The 23,169-nt window shown below is 53.0% G+C and overlaps 2 protein-coding genes across 5 annotated transcripts in view; one reads left to right on the top strand and one right to left on the bottom strand.

Moving 5' to 3' along the window:
* Positions 1 to 610: 610 nt before the first annotated feature.
* Positions 611 to 9,131, bottom strand: SIX5 (SIX homeobox 5). Its single transcript, XM_087940207.1, is given in 5 exon segments — positions 611 to 2,722; positions 2,725 to 2,969; positions 4,057 to 5,330; positions 8,193 to 8,828; positions 8,894 to 9,131. Coding segments are annotated over 5 exon segments (2,673 nt in total). The 5' UTR covers positions 9,049 to 9,131; the 3' UTR covers positions 611 to 2,359.
* Positions 8,412 to 23,169, top strand: part of DMPK (DM1 protein kinase) — a 33,583-nt gene continuing 18,825 nt past the window's right edge. For all 4 annotated transcript variants that reach the window (XM_087940206.1, XM_087940205.1, XM_087940203.1 and 1 more), the window contains exons 1-2: positions 8,412 to 8,536; positions 13,209 to 15,003. In XM_087940206.1, the coding sequence (XP_087796332.1) occupies positions 14,844 to 15,003 (160 nt within the window). In that variant the 5' untranslated portion in view covers positions 8,412 to 8,536; positions 13,209 to 14,843. The remainder of the gene's footprint in view (positions 8,537 to 13,208; positions 15,004 to 23,169) is intronic.

The following is a 23,169-nucleotide window of genomic DNA, read 5'->3' as shown; positions in this document are numbered from 1 at the left end:
GAAGCAACACTGTAAGTCAAGGACTACCTGTAGAGCTCCGGGCTATCTTATTTAGTTCAGTTCTGTCCATATTGACTAAAGGCAACTTTCCGAGGTTCCCTCAAGAATATTTCTGCTTCAGCTTGAAAAAAAAACAGGATTTCCAACTGCAATTTTTCTCTGCAAAAATTGCCTTTACAACAAAATATTTTTGCTTATGTGGAACATATTTTAATGCTTAAAAAAGCATTAATATTTCTGAAGGAACTGTAAACAGGTAGCCTATTAGGAATGTTTAATGCAAGATTATTCTATTACGCCAGTGTTTTTCAACCTTGGGTACTTTTAAAAATGTATGGACTTCCAACTTTTAGAATTCCCCAGCCAGCTACATTAGGGAATTCTGAGAGCCGAAGTCCATACATCTTAAAAGTAGCCAAAATTGAAAAACACTGCATTAAGTCTTGACTTTCTCCGCGCTATACGTGGCATCTTCAGTTTATAGTAAATTCCAACTTCATTTCATAACTGGCATAGCTTCGGTTCTTAAAAATCCATTCTCACATGTCACTCAGCAAAATTTCCTAAAGGTTGCATGAATGTAGTGTTAATAAAATGGCACTTTTTCCCCCCTTATATCCACATAATAGAAACTCAAGCATACAAGCAGCAGAACTTCACTTAATTTACACAAAGTATGGGGGAATTGTGTTTTTTAGAAGGCCTCTTTTAGAAACAGATTTTATGCACATTTTTTTCCAGCACTGGCTTTAAGGATTTCAAGGTGGTCCAAGAGAAGCAATTCATTTTGGGGTCCTTGGGGAAGAACTCCATTTTGCAATAACGCAGAATTATTTCTATCGCTCAAGCTGTTCTACCCATCGCAGGTGAAAGTAACTATGGTGGACAGCTGCCTTTGGGCTGTCAGTCCGAAAATACAAAAGAGTAACATCATCATAGTGGCTTAAGAAGCTTGTTCTGTATATAGAATCTAAGTACCATTTAACTGTAGGACCAACCTGTGCAGGATCCACACCATTTTTGCATTGTCCATGGATAGGATGGTCATGGTTAGCCTGACGTTTTCTTAGTCCTCTCGTCTTCAGATTCGAAACGTCTGTTCCACCACCAAGGCATGTGTGCAGATAGAGACACATCCAAGCTGTTTCCAGAGGTGGCCTTTTTTTTTTGAGGGATGACAGGCTGTCCTCAATGCCACCGAATCCCACCCCCACCCCCCCGAGAGTAAAATGGAAACTGGATAATTTTCCTGCCTCTCCATTTTGGGATCATCCCTAGCACCATGGAGGAGAGGACAGGAAATATTTCTCGATATCCTAAAATTTCCCTCGACTGAGTGGGACGCTCCCAGCTTCCCAAGATGTAGTGTGACTTTGGAAATAGAGAGGAGAATCTAGTAGAAAGGAAGTTGAAAGAAGATACAGAATGAAACGTTTGACCTTCACAATGAGGAATGGAAGCAGGGCCTCCCCAAACTTGGCCACTTTAAGACTTGTGGACTTCAACTCCCAGAATTCTCCAGCCGGCATAGCTTACTCTCTTGTAATCCCTTTCTCTGCAATCTCTTTCCACTTTAGGAGATGAAGAGAGAGAAAAAGCAGGTCTAGCTGGCTGGTGAATTCTGAGAGTTGAAGTCCGCAAGTCTTAAAAGTTGCCGAGTTTGGGGACCTCTGACTTAGGGCCACAATTGCGACTGGGATTTCAGTTGTAAGTGGTTGCAGTCATAAATCAAAGCACCACGTGATGGGGCTTGATTTAAGACCACTTTTTTTTACAACAGCCGTAAAGGGAGTCACCAAAGTAAAGAAAAACACCGCGGCCATTTAAGCAAATCCATTCTCTGGATGGACGTTGGAAAAACATGACGGGAAACTTACAAAAATGCAGCAAATTGCGATCACAAGACCATAAGGCCACCACAACCGGTTGGAAACGCGAGTCGGTTGTGAGGTACCCGAAATGCGATTCCCACGACCCCCAAGGAAGGGGGAAATGCTGTGGTCGTCACTTTGAGGAGAAGTCCTAAGTAGCTTTTCAAAAGCCCGTCAACTTTCTGTGGTCCTTCAACAACAACCAGTCGAAAGCCAAGAACTGCCCGGGATTGTAGTGTTTGCTACTCCAACGACCACAAAGGGACCCCCTCATTGGCCGCACCAGCCGTGGCCTCTTGAGATCAGCGTGAAGGGCCTTGCGGAGAACCCTTGTAGTGTGACACCGTTGCTGTGCAAAGATGGGCAGGGAAGCGTCTTCTCCAATTGAGGCACTTTTGAGTATTCCCAAACTCTGGGAAAGACCGTGAGGTCCGAATTCTCCGTTCGAAGGTTGCCTGGAAAGCGACAACTCCGCCACTGCCCGAGTCTTACAGGTCCAGAGGTTCTTCCACGGGCACCGACTGCAGCTGAGTCAGCACTTTTTCCCCCGAGTCCAGACCTTCGGGACCGAGTGGGTCCCCCCCAGCAGCAGCCAGCAAAAGACCCTCACCCTCGGGCAGCCGGAGCTCCTCCATTGACCCTTTCTCCACCATCGCAAAGAGCCCCCCGGAGTTGTTCCCCTGAAGGTCCATGCTCACCGGGTTGGACCACACTACCTGCGGCTGGGACATGGACAGGGTCTCTGGCTGGGAGAAGCTGGAAAGGAGAGCGCCTTGGCCGGGGTCTGGTCCGAAGGCCACGCTGGCTGGGTCGGTGCTGTTGGAGGACGAAAGAGGGGAGACTTCGGTAGGCAGCATGAAGGGACTCCCGCGAGCAACCCAGCGTTGCCTTCGGTAGCTCCCAGAACTGCCGGGGTGGCCGCTGCCGCCTCCTGTTTGATGGGAAGAGTCAAAGTTGAGGCTGCCGGAGCGGAGAGTACAAGGGTCATCAGCATGCTAGCCGGGAAGGTGGCGGTGAGGTTCAGTTTGCCTTGCTGTACAGCCATGCCGGTGACGATGGTGCTGTTGCCAGTGGCTGGGTTGGCTAGGAGGAGGTTACCTGGAACGGAAGGACAACAGAGGACCCACTTTAGACAAGATCTCAAGCATTCTGGCTCCCCATCGCTCAACCCCGGTGTCTGTCCGCTCTCCAGATATAGGAGATGGCCTTGGGAAGGAAGGAGAGAATGGTTAAGGGAGGAGAAACGGCGGCTTGGAGCAGTAGCCCTTAGACTTATAGACCGCTTCACGGTGCTTTCCAGCCCTCTTTAAGCGGTTTACAGAGTCAGCCTCTTTGCCCCCAACCATCTGGGTCCTCCTTTGACCCACCTTGGAAGGGCAGGAGGCTGAGTCAACCTTGAGCCTGGTGAGATTCGATCTGCCAAACTGCAGGCAGACGGCAGTCAGCAGAAGTAGCCTGCAGTACTGCACTCTAACCACTGTGTCACCGTGGAGAAAGTGGAACCGCACGACAGAGGAATTCACAATAACCCCATCTGGATTTTGTCAAGATGACCAGAGAGGAATTCTTGCGACGTCCAGAAACGGATCGCCACAAGGATTCCAGGAGTGTGTGTGTGTGTGTGTGTGCATGCATGCAGGCTTATGCAGGCTTCCATTTCTTCCGGACCACGGCTGGACTCGTCCTCTGTTTGAAAACAACCAAACTCAGAGAGTACGAACCCTGAGCTACAAATAGTCTCCTCTACTGGTACAGGGACCCCCATTTCCAGAACAGGAACCCAGTAGGGTGATTCAGATTGTTTTACCACCGGTTCGGTGGGCGTGGCTGGGTGGGCGTGCTTTGCCTAACCCACGCGCGCAGCTTTCCCCACACCAGCTGAAGCTCTGCAGCGCCAATCCGCTGAGAAGAGAAAGAAGAGGAAAGCGCAGGAGCGGTTTGGAGGGCCGATCCCGCGCCTTTCTCTTCTCTCTCCTCTTAGCTGATTGCCCATGTTTTTTTTAACAACCGGTTCGGCTAAACCGGTCTGAACCGGTAGCATACCACCACTGCAGGAACCCCCTTCTAATTCTGGACTGTTGATTCTTCCGGAGAACGCCCAGCCTTCTTCCCACAACGTCAGGAGAGGTCCTCCATTTTGGCTGGACAAGGCTCAGCCACCTGGGAAGCCAGGGCAGATACGTACCTTGTGCTGTGCCCGGAAGCTGCAGCGCGGCGACACCAACGCTGGTGTTGAGGAGATGGACGTTGTTCTGGCCAAGGCCTCCGGTGACCCCTGTGCCTTGTGGGGTCCCAGCCACAGGGCCCACCTTGAGGGGAGCGGCACTGGTCAGGATCTGGATGGGGCTGCCCACGCCCTGTTGCAGAGTCACCACCTGAGAGGTGGGCACCACTTGGGGCAAGGAGATGAGCTGGGAGCCCTGCGCCACCTGAGGAATGGAGACCAGCTGAGGTGCCGGAGCCCCGGGGGGCATGGTGTAGATCTGGGTGGGGGACACGGGGACCATCTGAGGTGGAGACAGCAGCTGGGCCCCGGGAACCGCCTGGGACAGGGGGACCACCTGCGAAGGGGGCGATACCTGGCTGAGCGGGAGAAGGGATGGGGCAGAAACGTGGAGGACAGTGGCCGGGGCTGTAGAGGACCCAGGGACAGAGAGGAGCGGGGTGGCAGTGACGGCAGGAGATGCCACCGCTGGGGACCCTTGCCCGCCGCCCACTGGCCCTCCTCCCTGGGAAGCGGCCAGAGCTTGACCGACAGGGACCAGTTTAGCGAGTGGCACAATCTGTGGACTCGGGGGCACTGCCGCTTGAGGGGCTACGGGCAACAGGGGGACTGCGGGGCTTTCTTCGTTCGAAGGGACCACTTGGGGCATAGGCACCGTGGCCAACAGCGCCCCCTTGTGCTCGGAGAGGAGCGGGGAGGCCTCCGGGAGAGACAGGAGGGGAGGGAGAACTGCCCCCTGCCCCTCCTCTGACTTCATGTCCATCCCGAACGCCAGCGGGTTGACGCCGCTCTCCGACTTCACCTCTCCCTGGAGAGCCGCCGGGTTGAGGATGAGCGTGGCCGGGGAGAGGGTTTCCGGGGGGGCTTTGCCCACCTCCTCCATCTTGGGGGTGAGCAGGCCGGCAGAGCCGTTCAGGAGGATGGGCGGGCTGGGAGCCGCCACGGGGCTGAGGGTGATGGTTTGGTTGTCTCCGAGGGTCAGCCCGTTGAGGATCACCCCTCCGGCGGGGGTCTGGATCACGGAGCCCCCGTTGAGGAGCATGGCGGGCGGGGAGCTGGCTGTGATGAAGTTCCCATTCAACAGGATGGAAGAGGCGCTGGTGCAGGCCCCCGGGAGGAAGAGGCTTCCAGGCGCCGCGATGCCCTCGTGGCTGGCGGACAGGCCCCCCACGGCCTCGATTTCTTCCGGACCACGGCTGGACTCGTCCTCTGTGCTTGGGTTCCCATCGGATTCACTGCAGGAGAGGTCAGAGGGTAAATCCCCTAGTACAGCTAGTCCTCGGCTTATAACCATTCGCTTAACGACTGTTAGAAAGGACAAAGGCACTGAAAAAGTGACTTATGCCCGTCCATCACACTTACAACTGTTGTAAACCCCCCCCCGCCCCAAGGTCACGGGATCGATGCTTGGCAACTGACTCGTATTTATGATGGTTCCAGTGTCCTGGAGTCCCACGATCCCCTTTTACGACCTTTGGGCAAAGTCAACAAGGAAGCCAGATTTACAACCATGTTACTAATTGAATCCCTGCAAGGATTCACTTAACAACCGTGGCATGAAAGGTTCTAAAATGGGACAAAACTGTCTTATTTCGTTGTTCTCAGGTTTCTGAGTACAATGACAATAAATTTATCTTATCTTATCTTATCTAAACAACTGTCTTGGTTAGCAACAGAAAATTGGGGCTCAATTGTAGCGAATCAAGGATCAGCCGTAATTCTGGGGTACAGGAGAAACAACCGACAACCTCTCTGCAGCTCCCCAAATTCCTGCCACCGCTTAGGACCCCCGAGAAGGGGCATCACTTAGGGACCCCCGTTTCTCTGGGCCGGAACGAGCTGCTCACTTTCTCCCTACAACTTTTCTCGAGGAGGTGAAGGAGGAGCTGCCCCAGGGAGCTCCGTCTGACGCAGCGGCCAACTTCCACCCTTGGAGTCAATCCCTTCTCTTTGCCAACCTCAGAAGGAATTTCGGGGAATTTCTAGAAACCGGGAGACGGTGACCAGGAGACGGTCAGGCCAACAGGGCTCACAGGGTTGTTGTAGTGGGGGAAATAAGACGTATGACCTACGTTCGCCGCCTTGAGTTAATTTAATAAAAAATAATAAAGGCGGGACATCAACCGATAAACAAAATGTGATCCAATTTCCTTGGATAGTAGCCGGCCCAGTTCAGCTGTTTTGCCGTCAGCTAAAAAAAATAATCCCATATTTCAGCCAACCTGAAAAGCGCCAAGATAAATGGCACGTACATTTAATACACAAACAAATAAACTTAAACTGCAGGGATCGAAGTAGCAATGCAGGTGCAGTATGGAAACTTCAACCCTCCTCTTTCCGGTGTGTGAAGTCCAAACCCTGGTTGAATAAACCACCTTTCTGTTTTCCTAGAGCAGGGGTGGGGTGGGGGTCTCTCAACTTGGCAACTTGTGGACTTCAACTCCCCAAATTCCCCAACCTGTTAGGTCTTCAAAGTTGCCAAGGTTGGACACTCCCGGTGTAGGAAAATGGAAAGACCGTTTTATGGGCTGGCTGAGGAATTCTGGGAACTGAAGTCCACAAGTCTTAAAATGGCCGCGTTGGGAGACCCGTGTCCTAGAACACGGTTCCCCCAAATTCACGAGTGGATGGCTTCCTGTGGGTCCCACCCTCAGCCTGTCAAAACTCGTGGCTATGTTCAACCACAGCCTAACCGCTTCCTTTTGGCCTTACTCCGAGGTTCCACACTCCCAGCCCATAGTTTGTAAGCATTCCCAACCCTGGAGGAAGAGGTGTGGATCCGCCAACCAGCTATCTGGAGGAGGAGGAGGAGGAGGAGGAGGAGATGGCTCTGGGTCTCCACCCTTGGCCTGGGAAGGGAGGAGATCGGGAGGCCCAGCGAAACCCAACGCCTGGGACTCAGATTTCACAACAAAGGAGAAGAGGCTTCCACGTTGTGTGGGCTGAAGAGAGCGGAGGCAGGACTTCGGCTCCCTTGAAAGGATGTGGCGGGCGGGGTCCCCGTTGAGGTTCTTCTGAGCTGTCCCAAGACCCAGCAGAGATTATTGGCTGCCTCCTTGGTGCCCTCTGAGCTTGGTGGCTTCCTTGCAGACGTTTCACGACCCAACTAGGTAACCTCATCAGGGCTCCTCAGGCTGATATAACGGAGCAGTGGGGGGATGTTGACCTAGTCGGCTCACCAAACGTCTGCAAGAAACACCCCCCAAGCTCAGAGAGCACCAAGGACCCCCCCACATTTCAACCCTGAGCTACACAGATTCTCTTCCCTTAGTAGGTACTCCACCTCCTCTGCCCCCCCCTTCCCCCCCCCCCCCCCCCCCACTCTCAGAAAGTTCTGCTAACTCCAAAGAAGTGGAAGCCAGCTCACTCGTCTCCAGCACTCCCAAAAATGGTCCGGGAACCCCAGGGAAGTGAAATGGGTGGTGGGACAGACCGGGATGAGGTGTGTGTGTGGGGGGGTCTCCTTCATTGGCACGTGTACACGGTCAAAGCAAGTGGGGGGTGGGGAGGCAGAAGGGAGCTACCACCTGTGCCAGTCTGGCTGCCTTTTGGGTTGCTGGGAATTTGCACCTGGTCAGGTTGTTAGCCTAGGAGCCATTTTTGGGGGGCGGGGGGGAGCAACCCCTCCCAGCAACCCTTTTGCCAAAACACCCCCCCTTGCATTCCCCAGATTCCAGGGGTGTCTCGTCCTCCTCCCCCCGTGCAGAAATGGTGAAACCCCTCCCAGCCCCCAAGGATCAGGTTGAAGTTTCATCCTGGTTTGTAGCTTGCTTGCAGATTTTTTTTTTTGGGGGGGGTCTGCTTAGGATTCACACGTGCAGGAGTTGGAGACCCCCCCAACTTTTAGGGCTGCATCCCCCATCCCATTTTGGGGGGAACTCGTCCAGGCTTCGAACCTCGGCCTGGCTGGGGATTATGGGGGTCCAACCTCCCAGGCCCTCCGCACCCAAGGCGTTGGCAAGGGCCCGGGTAGCCTGCACAGGCCCCTGGAGGCTCTACCACCTCTGTCCCTTGCCAGCCGCTCCCAAGGCGTCCTTCCAGCCCCCCGCGGGGGCGCTCTGCCCATGCCCAGAGGGCCTCCTCCTCCTCCTCCTCACCTCTTGCTGGGCGTGCCTCCTCCTCCCGCGGCTCCTCCGCCGCCGCCGCCTCCTCCTCCGCCGCCTCGGTCGCGCTGCCGCCGGTTCTTGAACCAGTTGCTGACCTGGGTGAGGGAGAGGCCGGTGTCGCGGGCCAGGCGGCGCTTCTGCTCGGGGCTCGGGTAGCGGCTGCGCCCGTAGGAGTCGCGCAGGGCGGCCCGGGAGCGTCGCTTGAAGCAGTAGACCGTCTCCTCGCCGTCCCAGATGGTGGCCGGCAGCGGGAACTTCTTGCGGAGCCGGTACTTGTCGACGGCGCCCAGCGCCCGGCCCCGCGCCGCCTCCGCCTCCCGGTAGCGCGCCCTCAGGTAGAGGTCCTGCAGGAACGGGTGGTGGGGCGGCCCGAAAGGCCGGCTCTGCACCAGCCGGTACAGCTCGCCGAAGTCGGCCCGCTCGAAGGCCAGCAGCGCCCGCGCCTTAGCCAGGCTCTCGCCCGAGCCCGACGCCTCCAGCCGCGACGCCTCCTCGGCCGGCAGCGAGCCCAAGAAGCGGCCCAGCCGGCCCGGGTCGCCCGCCTGCAGCAGCGCCTCGCACACGCACGAGACCTGCTCGGCCGAGAAGCGCGGCAGGCCGGCGGCCGGAGCGGCGGCCGGAGCTGGACACCCCGGAGCGGGAGAGGAGGAGGAGGAGGAGAAGGAGAAGCCGCCGCCGCTGCTGCTGCTGCCGCCGCGGGAGGAGCCGCGCCGCCGGGCTCGGCGCGGGACGGGGCGGGCGGCGAAGTTGGCGAAAGTTGGCGCGGCTCCGCTGCTCCGCCGCTGGCCGCGGACGTCGGGGCGGCGGGTGGGCCGCGGCCGGGAGGCTCGGCGGGGAAGGAGGCCATGTTCGGGCGCGGGAGTCCGGCCCCCCTCGCCTGCCTGCCCGCCTCCCTCCGGCCCGGTCCCCTCCCCGTCCGGCCCCCTCGCGCCCCTCTGCGCTTCGCTTTCTCCTCCTCCTCCTCCTCCTCCACCTTCCTTGGGGCGGGGCTCCTCCTGCGGCCAGGCGCTCTCCCGCTCCGGCGAGGCTGCGCCCGGCCCCGATCTGCCGCCCCCCACCCCCACTCCCCCTCCTCCAGCTCGGTTGGGATCCCGCGCATCCTCCGCGCCCCGAAGCAGCTCCGGGCTCTCCCCCGATGGGCCCCTCCCAAGCGAAGTTGCTTCACACACACACACACCCGCGCACCCCAAGTTCCTTCCCATCCAGGATGGGGCCCTCAGCTTGGATCTCCTTGTTGGGCCCCTGGGAGACCCTCCGACGCTCCCCTCCCCCCCCTCCAAAAAAAGTGGGGTGCTCCATCGAAGATTGGACGAGCTTTTTGTCCTGGATGGGATGAGGGTTGAGCATGGGGTGGACTAGAAGACCTCCCAGGGCCCTTCCCGCCCTTAGGATTCAAAGAAGGCCACAAGGCGGACTGGAATGTGGATTGGCCCCACCCTGGACTCCCAATTCCATAAAGCTCAGCCAGGATGGTTGGGGGAGGAGGCTGCCCTGCTCTGTTCAGCATCTGCCCACCCATCACTTGTGGCCCATGGGGGTTCGGTTTCCCAGGCAATGGGTCTCTTTCCTCCTTATCCTGGTTACTGTTTAACCCTGGTTCCACTTCTCTTACACCAGGGAGGTCCAACCCTGTCGGTTTATGGACTTCCAACTCCCCAAATTCCCCACCCAGCTTTGCCCTCGTGGCTTCGTCCACAAACGTGGCCAAGGTTGAACACCCCTGTCTCAGAGAGTCTCAGTGGGCACCAGGTTGGGGAAGTTGGCTGTGAAAAGCAGGGGTAAATTCCTTGCCAACTTCCAGGGGGAATTTGGAGAGGCAGCCGCGGAAAGTCACAGCTGCAGGGTCACCGTCTTTCTTTCAGGGCTTGTGTCGCCTGATCTGGCCAGGATCCCGCTCCATGGGGCAGCAAGGGGCATTCTGGGTGGTGGCATCGCCACTCAATAGGGGCCCAACAGCTGGTGCCATCTGGAGTCAGGGACAGCTGCCTGCCACCAATTCCCTTTATCACCATTTTACTGTTCTCGGCCTTCCCTTTTTTTTTTTTTATGGCAGCTGCTTGAAAGCTGTTGAGATAACAAAGTTATAAATAAATATAAAGCAATACACAATAACACAATAATACTGTAAAGGGAGGTGACTTTAGAGCTTAAAAACACCAACGTTGTGGAACTGTGAGCTTCTAATAGTGAGTGAAGTTGAATGAAGCTCCCACTGCCCCTGTGAGTGGAGACGTCAATATTTATTCATTAATCAGTGGTCTGTTTCTCTAAGATCTGTTTTTATATCTATTCACCCACTATATATATATATATATATCTCATCTATCACATCTCTCTCTGTCTATCTGTATATTCATCCTCTCTATCTATTCACTATTCACTCTGTCATCTATCTATCTATCTATCTATCTATCTATCTATCTATCTATCTATCTATCTATCTATCTATCTACCATGTTTCTCATAAAATAAGTCCGGGTCTTATATTTTTTTGAGCCCCCCCAAAACGGCTAGGCCATCTTTTCGGGGGTGACTTAATTCCCCCCCTTGCATCCTCAACTAGAGCGCCCCGTGGGCAGCCTCACCACCAGCCGCTCCTCACGGGTGATCATGGCGAAGCGCAGAGAGCTCCCTACTCCCACCAAACACGTTTGCTGCAGACCAAGGACCTTTGGCACCCGCCGCGGTTGCTTTCCCTTCTGCCCATTCCGCCGCCACGTTTGGAGCTGCCGCTTCCGTGTTTGGCGTGCCACTGCCATTTGGAGCACCGCTGTCATGTTTGGAGCTGCCACTTCCGCGTTTGGAGCTGCTGCCATGTTTGGAGTGGCGGCGGCGCTCCAAACGGCGGCGGCGCTCCAAACGGCGCTGGTGCTCCAAACAGCGGCAGTGCTCCAAACGTGGAAGTGGCAGTTCCAAACGCGGCGGCAGCATGGGCAGAAGGCGGGCGCTGAAGATCTTGGGTCTGCCGCAAAGGTGCTTGGCAGGAGTTGGGAGCTCTCCGCGCTCTGCCATGATCGCCCATTAGGAGCAGCTGGTGGCGAGGAATTGCTGCCCGCGGGGCGCTCCTAACGGCAAGTCCCCCCGCCCTTCTCTCCATTTTGCATGTTTTAAAATAGGCCTAAATTTGGGGGGAGGGGCTTAATTTCATTTTATGCCTAGGAAACATGCTGGGCCTTCCTATTGGCGGAGATCGTATTGTTGGAGAAACACGGTTATCTATCTATCTCATCTTTCTATCTATCTATTCACCCACTATACATCTCTCTATTCTCTCTCTCATCTATCTATCACGTCTCTGAGTCTATGTCTGTTCATTTGCTTTATCTATTCACTCTATTCACTCTGTCAATCATCTATCTACCTTTATCATCTTTCTATCTATATTCTCTCTCATCTGTCTATCACGCATATCTCTGTCTATCTATGTACATTCATCCTATCAATTCACCCTATTCATCTGTCTATCGTTCTACTATCATCCTATTGTTCTGTCTTACCGCACTTGGAAACCAAAAGGTCGCTGATAGCAAATTTTAAACTGTAGATTGCAACGGATGAACCGACACAAGCAAGCAAAGCTCTTGGGTGAGTTTTACATGAATTGGCCTGGTTTGAGCTCATTTTCCACCGGGCACACAGTGGAAACCAATTCTGGGAGTTTGAAGTCCGCAAAGTTGCCAAAGTTGGAAAACTCTGCTCTGAAGAGATAAAAAGCCCTGGCAAAAAAAATCTCTTCCACTATCCGTGTCCCTTATCCCCCTTGCTATCTCCGTCCTCTCACAGACACACTTTTCGTTGCCTCGCTCGATGAAGACGTGTGAGAAACTTGAAAATCTGCCATTGTTATATAAATTTATAGCTTCTAGGAAGGGGGAACTTCTTGGATCCCCTGCCATTCCCAGGCTGGACATTGGGGGTCGCTGTTGGCCACGCAAGCTGGTTCACGATGGAGACTACAGAATCCATGATGAGGAAAAACAGAGACAAAACCGCTTAATACCTAAAGGTAATAAGTCCTGTTTGCAGATAAGAAATTGCTGCGGCCTGTTGGACATCCTGACGTGGGATAAAAACGGGGGCAGGGAGCCCGGATCTTTTTTTTAAAATTGGGAATCCGGAAAGCGCCTAACCAATTTTAGGAGAAAGTTTTTGTGAACTGCCTTTCGATAAAACCACGTTTTATTAAATCTATTTTAAAAATAAAAATAAAAGTAAGAAAATACACTCTCAGATTGCTAAGCCTGGCACTTGGATCACAGGGAAGCCATTTTGACTTTTCTGACCCTGCCCCGCCCCCCCGGGCCCCCACTTGCCTTACCTCGGCTCCTGAGGGAACCAAAGAGAGAAAAACAGCTGTGAAATCTTTGCAATTTGACTTTTGCCACCTGCAAAAGGGCAACCTGGAAGGTCCCTGCTGATGAGGGCCTCTGACCCAAGGCCCCAAACAGGGCCTTGAAAAACAGGGCAGGAGGGTGAAAAACCCTTGCAAACCATTCCCAGCTAGCTCCCTCCCAGCCCTTCCCCTACCCCCCCCCCACCCAAAAAAAATTGCTGGCTGCTCCATGGTTCCATTTAGGCTGCAGGAATGTTTCTGTTCTAAAGTTAGCTTGGTGGAGCCTGGCCAGAAACAGCTCGCAAGGCGGGTTGCAGGGGCTGGGATGCTTTCCAACAAGCTGACTAGCCCCCACCACCACCACCACTGCACGGAGTGGGGTGGGGGGGCCTCAGGCAGAAATAAGCCCCCTCCTCAAACGTCCTCACGGCCTGGATGGGTGGGGAGGGGGAGAATCCCACAATCCTCTTCCTTTGTTTGCCACCGTATCGCTCCCGTGAGCATCAACGGGTATTGAATGAGTTTTGCACCGAAGGATTCTCAAGTTTTGTCCGCTCTGCAAAATGAAAAAACGCTGGTCTTTCCAACCTGCTCCAACCCCCTCGTTTCACCCCCTCCCCACGTTGGCTGACTTGACCAACCAACTAACCAAGGCGTTTTTTTTTTTTTCCCAGGGAGAAAGAAGGAAGTCATTGGTAGGAAAATGGCCTGGTCGGATCAGGTCAGACCCTCCATGTGCGAATGAGAGTTATGCCGGCAAGGAAGGGTTTGCGTGCGATCTGTCGGAAGGCTGGTCCTCCAGGATGCCAGTGAGTGCGGGGATTTTTAACTGAGGTGGCGTCAATCCATCAGGATAGAGCTGGAAGGGACCTTGAGGTTCTCTAGTCCAACCCCTGCTCAAACAGGAGAGCCTCTCTACCCTTTCAGACAAGGGACTGTCCAGACTCTTCTTAAAAGCCTCCGGTCACGAAACACCCACAACTTCTGGGGAAAAGCACTTCCGCTGGTTAATTGTCCCTTCCCTGTTCGGAAGTTTCTCCTCAGTTCTAAACTGGATCTCCCCGGGATTCGTTTTCCATCCGTTGCTTCTTGTCCTGCCTTCCGGTGGCTGTGGAGAATAGCTGGACTCCCTTCCTCCTCCTCCTCCTCCTCTCTGACAGCCCCTCAAATACTGGGGGACAGTTATACCACCCCTCGCCCTTCTCTTCATTGGAGAGCTGTGCATTAGGAGCAAACTGTGTCAAGACCCCCCCACCCACCCCCAAAGTCGACAGCAAAACTCTGATTGGCCGGAGGGATTTAGTTTTAAACCCTCTGCCAGAAGCTGCAGGACTCCTCAAACGGGACGGGCTGGGATGGGTTTAGACTCCCAGGCAGGGAAGGGTTAAAAGGAGGACGGGGGGGCGCTTGGCCTGAGACTCCCCTCCCCAGACCTTTAAGTGGGCACCCTGGCTCCCGCGGAGGCCTTGGCACCAGATGGCGGGAGGTTGCAGGGGGGCGAGGTCTGGCTTGCCGGGGTCAGGGGGTGAGGTGGGGCTGAGCCAAAGAGGGAACCCAGGAGGGAGGGGGGGCAGAAAGAAGGCTGGTGCTTTTCTTACACACACACACACACACACACCCCTGCAGAGGGGGGCCTGGTGGGTGGGGGAGAAGTTTTGGGCGCCTGGAACTCTGCAGAGGAGGCAGGGAAGGCCAGCCACAGAGGGTGTGCCAAGCACGGGCAGCCAGAGACGGACGGACGGAGCGGGTGCAGGGAGGGAGCGTGCAAGACCCGGAGAAGGAGCCTATTTTGGCTCGAAAGGCAGCGCACTTGGGACCCTGGGAAAGGCGTGGAAAGCTGGCGTGTTGCGTGTTTGTGCGCTCTGGGAGGAGGAAAAACACAGCCTCATTGCTTCCACTCTGGGTGGCCATAAGGCAGGAAAGCAGGAGTGCCAGCAGTGGGGGGCTCTGTGTGTGTGTGTGTGTGTTTGTGTAGACTCTGTGTGTGCACCAGGAAGAGAGGAAAGGCTGAAGCTGGAGCCTGCAAGAACGAGAAGGCTGTGCTTGGGACAAGAGTGGTGAAGAAACTGTCCAGCCTTCCTTTTGTGGGACACTGGACATCTCCGTGCCGGACACCCCACCCAAGAAAACGGTGAATTAAAGAACTCAAGGTGCAGCAGCCACCTAGGAAGGAGATGGTCAGCCAAGAGGGGGCCCACTCGATGTAGCCCCTCCTCCCGCTGACTGCAGCTGGAGACCCCCGCGGACAGTGTACCTAGCCTGGAGAGAGCCCACCTGGGGTATCCCCAGCGCCTGGCCAAGCTGGCCCCATGGCTGCAGAGGTCCGATTGAAGAAACTGGAAGAGCTGGTCCTGGACTGCAGCGTGGTGGGCTTGGAGACGCTGGTGGACCTCCTGCTCTGCGTGCATCACGAGCTCAGCACTTCGCCCCTGGCCCAGGAGAAGTACATCACAGAGTTCCTGCAGTGGGGTGAGTCCTGGGGGGGCCGGGGAGGACCTGATTTAGGGCGGTTGAGGGGCCGCCCCAAAAAGGGCAGTAAGAAGAAGAAGAAGGGGGGGTGCGCTACAGATTTCCAGGGAGTTGGTGGCTTTGGGGGCATAGCTGCCCAAGAGTTGCTTTGCAAATGAGATGAGGGTCTAGTTTGGTCTAGTGGTGAAGGCACCACACTAGAAACTGGGAGACGAGGAGTTCTAGTCCCTTCGTAGGCCTGAAAGCCAGTTGGCTGACTTTGGGCCAATCCCTGGGAGACGGAGAGTTCTAGTTTTGCTTTATGCACGAAAGCCGGCTGGGTGGTTTTGGAGCAATCACTAGGAGACTGTGAGTTCTAGCTCTGCTTTACGCATGACAGCTGGCTGAGTGATTTGGGGCCAGCCACCAGGTGATGGTGAGTTCTAGTCCTGCCCTTAAGATTATGAAAGCAGGCTGGGTGTCTTTGAGCCAGTTCCTCCCTCTCAGCCCAACCTACCTCACAGGGTTGTTGTTAGGATAAAGGAGGAGGTGGAGGAAGAAGCAGCATTATGTGTATTTGGTTGCCTTGAGTCATTTGTAAATCAATACATAGCAAACACCACTCCCCCAAGTGAATAAATAAATCAGTAAATAAATAAAATACCTTCAATTCTGTTTTACCACCTACTTGGGTTAGTCAGAACTCTGAAACTTGCAAAAAAAGATTCGTTTCTAATTGGTATGTTTTGTGGGGGGGGTTGAAAGCGATACCTACCCCCCCTTTCATAAATTAGGCCATGACTAACTATGGGTTGTGGGTCACCCTTCTGGGAATTTGTTCCTTAGAAAAGTCTACAGTGACCGAGAGGAATGGGCGCAGTTAACCCGTTCTTCAAAATTCACCACTTAGTGGTGTGTTTATTATTGAGATCCGGCGACTTGGAAGCCTGGATTTGTGGCTGTTTAGGGATGAAGTTATTTTTGAAGTAGCGCTTCCTTATTTCCTTCTGACTGGAGGCAGGACCAAACTTGGAGTCCTTTCTCTCGCCCTCATCTTTCCTTAGAGGAAGCGGGAGTTGAATAGAGGAGACGGCCTGGTTTCTGATATAAGGACCGACTCCTGCCTTGGGAAGCGGGGTGGACTGCAGGACCTCCAAGAACCCTCCCAGCCCCAGGAATCCATAATTTTTTTGTGATTTATTCATGAGAAAGTAAGGTTTGGTTTTTTTGTAAGAGCAGCTAAGATGATTAAAGGCCTGGAGACAAAAACAGATGAAGAATGTTTGCAGGATTTGGGTCTGGCCAGTCTAGAGGAAAGAAGAATTAGGGGTGACATGACAGCAGCACCCCAGTTTTTGAGGGGCTGCCCCGAAGCAGAGGAGGGGGGTCAACTTAGTCTCCAAAGCACCAGAAGGCCGGACAAGAAGCAACAGATGGAAACTGAACAAGGAGAGAAGCAACGTGGAACTAAGGCGAAACTTCCTAACAGGGAGAACAATTAACCGGTGGAACTGCTGGCCACCAGAAGTTGTGGGGGTTCCATCACTGGAGGTTTTTAGGAAGAGACTCGGCAGCCGCTTGTCTAGAATGGGATCGGGGGTTGAACAAGGGGTTGGACTAGAAGACCTCTAAGGTCCCTTCCAGCTCTGTTCTGGTGGATTGAAGAGCGGAGTGTTCACAGGACTTGCTTGTAGATCGGGGTGTCCAACCTTGGCAGCTTTTGAAGGCTGTCGAGTTCGAATCCGAGAACGCTGGCTGGGGAATTCTGGGAACCGAAGCCCACAAGTTGCCAAGGTTGGACATCTCTGATGCAGACCAAGACAGTTTCCATGTTTATGGTCCTTCATGCTGGTTGATCTGGGAGGCCAGTCGGGCAGGGCAGAGCTTGGGGCTTCTGGGTCTCTCTCAGCTGCTGTGACTTTGGAAAATGCCATAAAAGGCCTCCTGTGTAGGACAGGCTGGGCCCTCTCCTCTCCACGGTTTGCTCCACGGTGCTCTGGATTCCCGGGGCGGGGCGGGGGGATTGCTCTGTTTTTCTTGCTTTCCCTTGCAAGAGTGGCCCTGCCCGGGGGTGAGGGCAGGCCTTCCGTGGGATGGGGTGAAGGGGGCAGGGAGAACTTTTCGGAGCAAGGGTGGGAAGGGCAGGAAATTGCCTGGATTTAACCTGTTTGCATCTTCCTCCAGGGCTGAAAATTGGGATGTTCAGACAAACGGAACAGTTTAGTTTTAGTTTAGCTTTGCTTTGCTTTACTTTTACTTTACTCTATGTTACTCTACTTTACTTTTACTTTAACTTAACTTACTTTACTTTAACTTTAACTAACTTTTACTCTACTCTACTTTACTCTATTTTACTTTACTTTACTTTACTTTACTTTACTTTACTTTACTTTACTTTACTTTACTCTACTCTACTCTACTCTACTCTACTTTACTTTACTCTACTCTACTCTACTCTACTTTACTCTATTTTACTTTACTTTACTTTACTTTACTTTACTTTAATCTACTCTACTCTACTCTACTCTACTTTACTTTAATCTACTCTACTCTACTCTACTCTACTTTACTTTACTCTACTCTACTTTACTTTACTCTATTTTACTATACTTTACTAAACTATACTATACTATACTGTACTATACTATACTATACTATACTATACTATACTATACTATACTATACTATACTATACTATACTATACTATACTTTACTCTATTGTCCTTGCACCTTGTACAGTGAAATTAAGTAGTATCTTCAGTGTACATTATGACTATAAAAATAAACGCAGGCCCACGTCCTTCGCATTCTATACAACAGGCTTCAGATGCCCTTAGCCTGAAAGGAAATATGTGTAATCCTTCCATATTTATGAGCACAAATGGGCCAGAATTTTCACTGCTAAGCAAGTCAAGTTAGTTGTGCCTAATTTGTGAGCCTTTGGGGGTTGGGTGGGGGGCAGGGTTCTTAAGTGAAACATAGCCGTTGTTAAGCAAATTGTATGGTCGTTAAATGAATCCAGCTTCTGCCGTCGAGTTTCCTGGGCATAAAGCCAGCCGAGAAGGTTGCAAATGACGATTCCCCTGACCTCCCTGCCCCCCCCCACCCCCCCAACGGACCAGGATTTTCTCCTAAATGCCTGCCGGTTGCCAAGCGCTCACGTTTTGATTCCAGGAGGATGATGTGATCGTTATAAGTGCGAGGAATGTCCGTAAGTCACTTTTGTGACCCCTTGCTGTTGTAACTTTGGACCGTCACTAAACAAAGGCACCATCGCTCCATCCAAGCTTCAAAGGAAAGGTCAAAGGTCACCTCCTCTGTTTGGTGATGTATAAGCAGGGGACTCCAACCTTGGCAACTTTAAGACTTGTGGACTTCAATTCCCAGAATTCAACTTCTGGGACTTTTAACTCCCAGTATTCAACTTTAAGACTTGAGGACTTCAAGTCCCAGAACTCTTAAGTTGCCAAGGTTGGGGACCCCTGGATAGGGGGACACTGCAAAAGATTTCCCTAAGGACAGCTAGTCCTCAACTTATGAGAGCTCATTTAGCGGCCGTTCAAAGTTACAACCGGATTAAAAAAGCAAAATGACTTCTGAGCATTGTAGCATCCCTGTGGTCACGGGGTCAAGATTCGAAGGCTTGGCAACCGACCCATATTTATGACGAACAGTGTCCCTGGGGGTCATGCGATTTTCCCCCTCCTTTAGCGGCCGGCAAAATCAACGGGGAAGCCAGGTTCACTTAACAACCGTGTCACTAACTGAACCACCGCAGTGTTTCCCTTAACAACGGCGGATAGAAAAGCTGTAAAACAGGACAAAACTCATCGCACATAACCAGGGAAAGGTTGGGCGGTTGTAAACCGAGGACTACCTGTAGGTATGGACTTTCACCCTCCGCTTCAGGCCTCCCCCTGAAGGGGACTAGCTGCACTCTGCACATGCACTGAAGCCCTCGGCTCTTGATGGGGGCTGCAAAAATCCGTTTTTTCCTGAGACCGAACCCGGCCGAATCCAAAGGAAAAAGCTGCACCTTTGGGCTTCTGACAGTGTGTTGACTGCATCAAAGTTTCCATGGGCAGGAATGTTCCACGCCCCCCCCCTTGCCCCCCCCCCCCCCGCCCCAGCCACGAGCAGCCAGTCTCCCAGGGCCCTGCTGGAATCTGAGAATGGTTGCAAGCCCAGATTCCCAACCCGGCCGGTGCCCGAAATAGGCACCCAATGGGAGCGGCTTCTTCTCTCGCCTCTGGCAGGTCTTTTGGCTCGTCTGGGGAGGGAGGGAGGGAGGCTGACCCAGCGGCCCCCCTCCACCACCCGCACCCCTGACCCTGCTCTTGGCTGGAAGGCTGTGTGTCTGTTGGAAGAGGCCGAAAATAATCCCGGGTCTCAAGGAACCCAAAATACCTTCTGGGCTGGGCTCCTGAGGAGGATGGAGGCGCCTCTGCAGGTGACGGGCAACTCAGACAGACAGGCGGATGTGGAGGGTTGACAGAGAGAGAGAGAGAGAGAGAGAGAGTGGATGGATGGATGGATGGGTTGTAGGTAGATAAGATAGATAGATAGATAGATAGATAGATAGATAGATAGATAGATAGATAGATAGATAGATGGATGAGAGAGTATGGATGGATAGATGGATGGTGGATGGATGGATGGAAAGCAGATAACATAGGTGAGAAATTGATTGATAGATGAGAGATAGATAGATAGATAGATAGATAGATAGATAGATAGATAGATAGATAGATGGATGAGAGTGTGTGGATGGATAGATGGATGGTAGATGGATGGATGGATGGAAAGCAGATATAGATGAGAAATTGATTGATGGATAGATGAGAGAATAGATATAGATAGATAGATAGATAGATAGATAGATAGATAGATAGATAGATAGATAGATAGATAGATAGATAGATAGGCAGGCAGACATTGGATGGATGGATGGTAGATAAGATAGACAGACGGACAGATGGGATTTGCAAAGTCAATCTGAGAAGCATCGGATAAACTGGGTTGCTCCATATTTTCAAAATTCTGCAAATAACTCTTTTAAAGTGCTTGATCTCTGTGGCTACTGAGGTTGACTTCAAATAAATCTAGCTGCACAACAGCATTGGTTCTGCGACAGTGCCCAGAGCTGTAGTCTTTATCTGCCTTGTAATAAGTCATACCAATTATTTATTAGAGAGCTCGTTGCATAAATTCTTCCTGAAAATTACACCCAATTGCCCAATGTGACTTTGTCGGAAATCTAAGAAATATGAGAATGGAAAAAAAGAGGGCTCCCTCCTTCCCTCTCTCCTTTCTCATATCCATCCATCCATCTCTTCCCTCTCTTCCTTCTCATCTCCCCCTCCTTCCCTTCTTTCCTTCCTCCCTCCCTCCCTCCCTTGTCATCCCCCTCCCTCCTCTTTCCTCCCTCCCTCCCTCCCTCCCTCCCTCCTTTCTCATATCCATCCATCCATCTCTTCCCTCTCTTCCTTCTCATCTCCCCGTCCTTCCCTTCTTTCCTTCCTCCCTCCCTCCTCCCTTGTCATCCCCCTCCCTCCTCTTTCCTCCCTCCCTCCCTCCCTCCCTCCTTTCTCATATCCATCCATCCATCCCTTCCCTCTCTCCCTTCTCATCTCCCTCCTTCCCTTCTTTCCTTCCTCCCTCCCTCCCTCCCTTGTCATCCCCCTCCCTCCTCTTTCCTCCCTCCCTCCCTCCCTCCCTCCTTTCTCATATCCATCCATCCATCTCTTCCCTCTCTTCCTTCTCATCTCCCCTCCTTCCCTTCTTTCCTTCCTCCCTCCCTCCCTCCCTTGTCATCCCCCTCCCTCCTCTTTCCTCCCTCCCTCCCTCCCTCCTTTCTCATATCCATCCATCCATCCCTTCCCTCTCTTCCTTCTCATCTCCCCTCCTTCCCTTCTTTCCTTCCTCCCTCCCTCCCTCCCTTGTCATCCCCTCCCTCCTCTTTCCTCCCTCCCTCCCTCCTCCTTCTCATATCCATCCATCCATCTCTTCCCTCTCTTCCTTCTCATCTCCCCGTCCTTCCCTTCTTTCCTTCCTCCCTCCCTCCCTCCCTTCCCTCTCTCCTTTCTCATATCCATCCATCCATCCCTTCCCTCTCTCCCTTCTCATCTCCCCTCCTTCCCTTCTTTCCTTCCTCCCTCCCTCCCTCCTTGTCATCCCTCCCTCCTCTTCCTCCTCCCTCCTCCCTCCCTCCCCTCCTTCTCATATCCATCCATCCATCCCTTCCCTCTCTCCCTTCTCATCTCCCCCATCCTTCCCTTCTTCCCTTCCTCCTTCCCCTCCTTCCTCTCCTTGTCATCCCCTCCCTCCTCTTTCCTCCCTTCCCTCCTCCTCCTTTCTCATATCCATCCGTCCGTCCACCCGCTCTCTCCTCATCTCCCTCCATCTCTCTTCTCTTTCCAAAGATGGGGTCCAATGGACGCACCCAGCATCCTGCCATCAGCTACACAACTTTGCCGCCCCGGGGCATTGCTGCTGGTGGAGACCCCAGCGCCCCCTAGACAAGAGGGCTTCCTTGGGAGTTGCCACGAGGGCTTCACAGCCCCCTCCCCAGCCTGAGGTGTGCTGGGGGGTGGCCAGTGCTTTTGCTGGACTGCCTCGCGCAGCCTTTGAGGACCCTTGCCCAAGGGGCTGGCTGGGGACGATGAGTCTGGTCCCCTCCTTCCCATCCATGGCGCCAGCCGGGGACTTCTCTTCCTCCTCCTCCTGCACCTCCTCCGTCTTGTGTTGTTTGCATGGCCTCTGGGCGCCCCGTTCCCCTCCCCGAAGGCGTCCCATTCCAGCCGCCTTGATCACATCCTGCAGCTATTTTTACGCGGCTTCTTTGCCAGCGGGTTTAGCTGTTCTCCTGCCAACCGCCCCCCCCTTTTCCCTCCCTCCCCCCTCCCCCCCCCGGTCCTCCTGGATCTCTTTGCTTGATCCTTGGGTCACCATGTGAGGAAGTTGTTTGAGATCCTTGACGATGCCTTCCCTCTTCTTCGCTGCCAAATCTGGATATCTGGGCAGGCCGGCAGCTGAGTCACCCCCCTCCCGGGGAGGTTAAATTTGATGGCCACCTGACCTCTCCCTGGTTGCAGGTCACGTGGCTTCTTGCTTCCCCCAAGTTTTGCCACCCATGCATTTATTTTTAAGGCCTGCAGCAGCTCAGTCCTCGCGGTCAGCTGAGTCACCGGTCCAGGATGGTCATGGCAGGATGCAGATCCTATGCGTGACGATTCATATTTGTGGACAGGAGCTTGGATAGGTCGAGGAGGGGCGGGGAGCTTAAAGGGCCATTGAAAAGGAAGGGAAAATTATTGGTGGGTTGGTTAAATGCATCTGCCGCCCATTTTCACCATCCGGTGACTCCCTCCTGCCTTTTCGCTGAGCCCAAATCACCACCAAGGTTTGCTTGTTTATATATATATATACACACACACACCACCTTTACAAATAATTCAAGGCAGCAAACGTGCCCAGCACACCTCCCTCCTATTTCCCCCACGACAACAACAACAACCCTGTGAGGTGGGTTGGGATGAGAGACTGAGGGAGAGGGACTGGCCCAAAGCCACCCAGCCATCTTTCATCCCTAAGGTGGGACTAGAACTCACCGTCTCCTGGTGATTGGCCCAAAGTCGCCCAGCTGGCTTTCATGCCCTAACCCAGAGGTATCCAAACTTGGCAACTTTAAGAAGAGAAGAGAGAATAGAATAGAATAGAATAGAATAGAATAGAATAGAATAGAAGAGAAGAGAAGAGAAGAGAAGAGAAGAGAAGAGAAGAGAAGAGAAGAGAGTAGAGTAGAGTAGAGTAGAGTAGAGTAGAGTAGAGTAGAGTAGAGTAGAGTAGAATAGAATAGGAATAGAAAATAGAACAGAATAGAATAGAAAATACAATAGAATAGAATAGAGAATAGAATAGAATAGAATAGAATAGAATAGAATAGAATAGAATAGAATAGAATAGAATAGAATAGAATAGAATAGAATAGAATAGAATTTTTATTGGCCAAGTGTGATTGGACACACAAGGAATTTGTCTTTGGTGCAAATGCTCTCGGGGTACATAACAGAAAAGAGACGTTCGTCCAGAGTCGAGAATCATAGCTGGCTGGGGAATTCTGGGAGTTGGAGTCCACCGGTCTTCAAGTTGCCAAGTTTGGGGACCCTTTTGCCCTAACCCTAAAC

Source organism: Pseudonaja textilis, chromosome 10, assembly GCF_049901715.1.
Source record: "Pseudonaja textilis isolate UNSWEBS1 chromosome 10, rPseTex1.2, whole genome shotgun sequence".
NCBI lineage: Eukaryota > Metazoa > Chordata > Lepidosauria > Squamata > Elapidae > Pseudonaja > Pseudonaja textilis.
Note: the sequence above shows the minus strand (reverse complement) of the source record. Positions and strands in the feature narration are given on the sequence as shown.